Below are 6,723 nucleotides of genomic sequence, written 5' to 3' on the forward strand. Positions count from 1 at the left end.
ATAATTTACAACCATATAGTCCCCAGAATGGCAAATAAATAAAATAACAGAAAACTGACAATATCAAATGATAGAAAAATTACAGAATGTTCATTTTTCTAGTTGGGAGTATAAAGCAGAACTAATTAAAGAAGTTTTTCACATTATCTGCCAACTTTTAAAACTATGCATATGTTATGACAGAGCAGTTTCACTCCTAGGTTATCAAAGAGGATAATATGCATGCATCTCAAAATACCTGTGCTAACACATACATGGTTGCATTTTAACAATATTCTAAGAAAAGAACAACCCAAATGTCTGATCAGAGTAGAATGGTAGTTTGTTGTATATATAAATAAATATATATATATATATATATAAAATACAATATAAATATATATATATAATACAGCCATTAACATGAACTCATTACAGTTATATATGGTAACACAGATGGATCTTGGAAAGTTCATGCTGAGTGAAAGAAGCCAGACACAAATAAATATATAATATGCTTTTCCTTTTATAGTGTGGCAAATACTACAACAATGACAGAGAGAATGAAATGTAGTCTTATGGATGAATGTTTAGTCAGCAAAATTATGAAGAAGAACCAGAAGTTATTTCAGTAAAAGTCAGAATTTGATAAATTTTTATGGTGAGTGAAAGATAAGATAAGGATGGATGTGAAGGTGGCTTCTAGGCTGATGACTCCATGTGGCTAAATGAGGGTGGTGACTACATCATAGCTTTTCATTTAATAGCAAAACACATTACGCACATTTGTCCTATTTACTTATGCATTTTGTATTTCACAATGAAAAGTAAAAATGAATACATACACACACACACACAGGTATGCATACACACATAAAAACACCTAGTGTGATATGGTACGTGCTATTTCTTTGTTTGAACAGAAAATTTATGGAGAAGTGAAACAAAAAGTGATTACCTATAAAGTCACAAGGAGGAACAGAGGATTGGGTGGTGGAGGACTTTGGCAGGAGTAGCTGATTGTTCTTCAAAGGAGTCAGTAGAGAAGAGGGCAAGTGAAAATGATGTCTTGAGTTAAAATAAGGGACAACCCAAAGATACAGAGCAGCTGTAGATGAGACTAGAGACAGCCATTGCCAGGCTGCGTGTGACGTGCTGATTGGTTGACCTGAGTTAGAGTGGGGTTACCTGTGTAGTCGACTTCTTTCTGCATTCAATTTATTTAATGGCTTCTTCCCAAATAGGCAAAATATCTTTGGAGATTGAAAACCTCTCTAAAACTTTTTTTTTTTTTGCAAAGAGTTGCACCACATCTACAAATTAATCCTGCAAAAAAAGATGGTTTCTCCTAGAGTAATGGAAATACGATCAAAAATAAACAAATGGGACCTGATGAAACTTAAAAACTTTTGTACAGCAAAGGAAACCATAAACAAGACGAAAAGACAGCTCTCAGAATGGGAGAAAATATTTGCAAATGAAGCAACTGACAAAGGATCAATCTCCAAAATATACAAGCAGCTTATGCAGCTCAATATCAAAAAAACAAAAAACCCAATCCAAAAATGGGTGAAAGACCTAAATAGACATTTCTCCAAAGTAGACATACAGATTGCCAACAAACACATGAAAAAATGTTCAACATCACTAGTCCTTAGAGAAATACAAATCAAAACCACAATGAAGTATCACCTCACATCAGTCAGAATGACCATCATCAAATAATCTACAAACAATAAATGCTGGAGAAGGTGTGAGGAAAGGGAACCCTCCTGCACTGTTGGTGGGAATGTAAATTGATACAGCCCCTATGGAGAACAGTATGGAGGTTCCTTAAAAAACTAAAAATAGAACTACCATATGACCCAGCAATCCCACAACTGGGCATATACCCTGAGAAAACCATAATTCAAAAAGAGACATGTACCACAATATTCATTGTAGCACTATTTACAATAGCCAGGACATGGAAGCAACCTAAGTGTCCATCAACAGGTGAATGGATAAAGAAGATGTGGTACATATATACAATGGAATGTTAGCCATAAAAAGGAATGAAATTGAGTTATTTGTAGTGAGGTGGATGGACATAGAGTCTGTCATACAGAGTGAAGTAAGTCAGAAAGAGAAAAATAAATACCGTATGCTAGTGCACATATATGGAATCTAAAAAAACGGCGCTGATGAACCTAGTGGCAGGGCAAGAATAGAGACACAGATGTAGAAAACGGACTTGAAGTCACAGGCAGGGAAGGGGAGGTTGAGATAAAGTGAGAGAGTAGCACTGACATATATACACTACCAAATGTAAAATAGATAGCTAGTGGGAAGCAGCTGCATAGCACAGGGAGGTCAGCTCGGCGCTTTGTGATCACCTAGAGGGATGGGATAGGGAGGGTGGGAGGGAGGCTCAAGAGGGAGGGGATATGGGGCTATATGTATACATATAACTGATTCATTTTGTTGTACAGCTGAAACTAACACAACACTGTAAAGCAATTATACTCCAATAAAGATATAAAAAAATTGATGGTCTCAACAAAAAGAAATACATAAATTTTTATCTCATTTATTTTTTGGAATTTTTATTTTTATCTTCATTTATTAAAATAATATGTTTAGATACATAAAAGTATATACCTATATACATATGTACATTTATGCTTTTAAATATTTTTCTTACCCATTGTAGGTCATACCCTATGGATAATTTTTGTACTACCTTTTTTTTTCTCTCTCTCTTTGCGGACAATGTATAGTTTAATTAATAATATTGTACTACTTTTAATTTTTTAAATAAAGGCTTTCTAATGTTACTGCAAATAATATTCAATCATCATTATCAAAGATGGCATAATATTCTATTCTATGACTAAATCATGGTTTTCCTCACCTTTCCAATGTTTTTTCTTCCTATATTTTCAAACTACATTTAGCACTAGAATGAATATCATCTCAAATTATAAAATTTTCTGTACTCATAATTATTTTCTTAATGTTCAAAGCAAAACTACTGTGTCATTTGAACTACCTGTGAACATTTTTTCTGACATTAAATTTGTTGCTAACATGCTTTCTGGAAAATTTTAACAAACTCACCGAAAGTGTATAAGAGAGAAATTATTTCCCATTACCTTGCAGTCCTGAATTTTCACTAGTTTAAATTATTTGAAAGATGGGAAGAGGTATCGCATGGAGATTTTAATTTCCATTTAATTGGATTACTGGAAAGGTTAAAAAACATTACATATGTTATTGAGAATTCATATTTCCTAATTAAAAATGGAAACTTCATGACTTTTGTCCATTTACCTAATTGGAGTATTAATGTTTTCTCTCATGGATTCATATAACTTTTTTTAATCATCATTAACTTGGAATCTTTCTTGATGATTTTGTAATAAGCTTATCCTAAGTTTGGCTATGAGAACTCATTCGAATTTGCTAAAGGAACTATGATGATAAAATTACACAGCCAGTTGGGAAAAATACCCATGAAATAACATAACTTTTTATAAATTTGTCAGGTTTCAATTCCAGTAACCCATAAGATAGGGTCTGAAGCCTATTCATAATCATCTTATTCCAGAATGAGGAGCTATTGCCAGAAAGTTTTTATGGGGTGAGAAAAGGAATAAAAGATGGTCAGTGATGATAAATACAGGTTTAATGATACTGTGCTCTTCACAGGTGGTTACAGGAGACCGCAAACTGTTATCCAGGAATATACAACCATGCAACACTGACCACTTAGCCAGATCTAAAATAAACTGGCTTCTTACAACTATCCTGTAAACGTTGTAGCCCTTCCTGTATCCCAAAATGACCCTAATCTCACATGAAAACAATAACGTAAGGGAATCAGATACCCAGCTTTGCAGCCAAAGGTAAAAAACCAAAGGAAAATAGCAATTCAGGGGTTAGTTGGTGAAAGTGGGATCTCTGGTGCCTTCACCATGCTGCTTTGCTCTTCTGACTCTTGTTCCTTTTGTCCCGCTTCTCCAGCCCAACCACGGTAGCTCTCCACAGGTTTGAATAAGCCATCTGAAACTTAGTCACTTCTTTGGAGCTCACCACAGTGTTGATCTTTATCCCATCAGTAGCTCTTAACAGACACTTGTTGTCTGAGGGCTCCAAGCCCTCCACAGAACCTTTCCTTGGAATGGGTTTAGTTCGACCATCACACTTCTTAAGAGTGATGAACAGGCTGCCCGACAACTGGAACTTCTGGAAGAACCTGGTCAGCTCGGTCAGGAACTGGAACACAACAAGCCTGGTCCTGTTAGGCAACCCATGTCCCCTTCACACCCCAGTCCCTCCTGCAAAAGGAGACAGAGATCCTGAGCTAAGCACCAAAGAACATCGGTCCCTCAGCCAGCCAGCTCTCATATAACTTTTTATAGAGTAAAATAATTTGCTATATTTATTTATTCATTTATCATCTAGACTTTTGGAACCATTGTTTTCCCTCTTGATTTAACCATTTTCTTTGAAGACCTTCTTTATTCTAAGATTTGATAACTATCCATTTTATTTCCATCATATTTTGTTCTGTAAACTCTTAGTGTGATGTCACGAGACAAATTTATTCCTTAATTTATTATTAAGCAAAATATGCATGCTTTAACTTTTCTACTTTTTTCTCATGGATACACACAAATGTTTTGTAATAATATGATATTTGGCTATGGGTTTATATTTTTAAACATTGACGTATTCATTGGAAAATATGAAAATTATTGGACTTTTTAACATTTATTTTATAGTTTACTCTTGCTTTTATTTTGAATACCCATAAAGAGTATTTTAAAATTTTCAGTCCTTCGATCCTCTTAATCAAAACTTGTTCTGATGTAACTGGAATATATTTGTTTTCCTCCTTTCTCCTCCTTTCAGGGACAAACGCTTTATCTTCTTCAAATCCACAGACACTCCTTATCTCCTAGGAAAAGGAGAAGTCTACTAATTTGTTCTGCTTGACCTTTATTTAGAAATCATTTCTTATGAATAAACTGTTATAATATCTTCTGAGGAAAGGTCTCTTCCCTGCATATTGATGGAAAATTCCACCCAGTCAACTATTAAGCTAAAGAGTTCTTTAAATAGCCTTTATCCTACTACTTATCAGATAATGTTTTATAAATAATATGCCATTAATTCCCACCAGCTCACAGATGTCAGTTTTCTTTTGCCCAGTTTATAGATGAAAAAAGTTACTAGAAACTTAGTAATTAGCCCAAATTGACAGGTGGAAGTATAAGGACTCAAGTACAGTTATCCTCAAAGCGAAGTCCATCATACTAGGAGGCATCCTAAATCTAGAGACATGAGCTCATCTATTTCAAATTATATATAAATCAGAATCCAGGGTTTCCCTGGTGGCACAGTGGTTGAGAATCCGCCCGCCAATGCAGGGAACATGGCTTCGAGTCCTGGTTCGGGAAGATCCCATATGCCACGAAGCAACTAAACCCGTGTGCCACAACTACTGAGCCTAAGCACTAGAGCCTGCGAGCCACAACTACTGAAGCCCGCACACCTAGAGCCAGCGGCAACAAGAGAAGCCACTGCAGTGAGAAGCCCGTGTACCACAATGAAGAGTGGCCCCCACTCGCCGCAACTAAAGAAGGGCCCCGCTCAGCAATGAAGACCCAACGCAGCCAAAAATAAATAAACAAATAAATTTATTTTTTTTTTAAATACATAAATCAGAATCCAAAATACCCAAGAATAAATGGCTGACACCCAAGAATGCATCGCTGTCATTCTATCCCAGGCCATCCTGATACAGCAGAATGGAATCTAGTAAGATCACCACGAGCTGTTGGCATCTCTAATCCTCATTGCTGTGTTCTAGGCATGGCTCTAGAGATTCAGACCTGTTAGACACAATAATCTCCATCTCAGAGCCTATGTCCTAGTAGAAAAGGAACATACTAAAGGGAAAATGAAGGCAAGCCCCCAGGATGGTTGACAGGCTACTCTCATGGACATGCATGCCACAAGGGGCCAAGCATCGAGACCTCCTCCACACGAGGCCAGTCTTGGTGGGGGCTCTGTATTCGTATTTGCATGCCTTGCACTGCTCCTTCCAGCACACAGCACATACATTTCACTTGTGATTCCTGCCTTCCTTCCTCCCAAAAAAGCTTAATATTGCTACTGCAACCACACCTCAGCCACTCCAGGAAAACCTCTCATATTTCTTTATTCAATTCTAATTCAGCTGCTGTATTGCAGTTATTAATAATAGTGGCCACCATACACTGGTTTCTTTTTGTACTAAGTGCTTTTCTTTTAGTTATTCAATTCATTTCTCTCAATTACCCTATTAAGGTGGCAGTATAATTTCCACTTAGCAGGTGGGGAAACGGAAAAGGAGGAAAGAACACACAGAAAGGAACAGACTTGGAACTCTCACTGGATTCTATCAGACCCAAAGCCCACTTTTAAAAAATTTATTTTATTGAAATATAGTTGATTTACAGTGTTGTGTTCATTTCTGCTGTACAGCAAAGTGATTCATATATATATGTATATATATATATAATTCTTTTTCATTTTCCTTTCTATTATGGTTTATCACAGGATATTGAAAATAGTTCCCTGTGCTATGCAGTAGGACCTTGTCATTTATCCATTCTTTATATTATAGTTTGCATCTGCTAACCCCAAGCTCCCAATCCATCCCTTCCCAACCCCCCTCCCCCTTGGCAATCACAAGTCTGTTCTCTATGTAGTGAG

General features: G+C 36.3%; 1 protein-coding gene across 1 annotated transcript; it reads right to left on the bottom strand.

The window, feature by feature from the left end:
• Nucleotides 1-3,930: 3,930 nt before the first annotated feature.
• On the bottom strand, nucleotides 3,931-5,760 carry LOC102982857 (signal recognition particle 14 kDa protein-like). The gene is made up of 2 exons (XM_007105735.1): nucleotides 5,704-5,760; nucleotides 3,931-4,236 (listed from the first exon to the last, which is right to left on the bottom strand). Exons 1-2 carry the CDS (start codon nucleotides 5,758-5,760, stop codon nucleotides 3,931-3,933), a joined length of 363 nt encoding a protein of 120 aa, XP_007105797.1.
• Nucleotides 5,761-6,723: the final 963 nt, after the last annotated feature.

The sequence above is a fragment of the Physeter macrocephalus genome, chromosome 2 (genome assembly GCF_002837175.3).
Source record: "Physeter macrocephalus isolate SW-GA chromosome 2, ASM283717v5, whole genome shotgun sequence".
NCBI lineage: Eukaryota > Metazoa > Chordata > Mammalia > Artiodactyla > Physeteridae > Physeter > Physeter macrocephalus.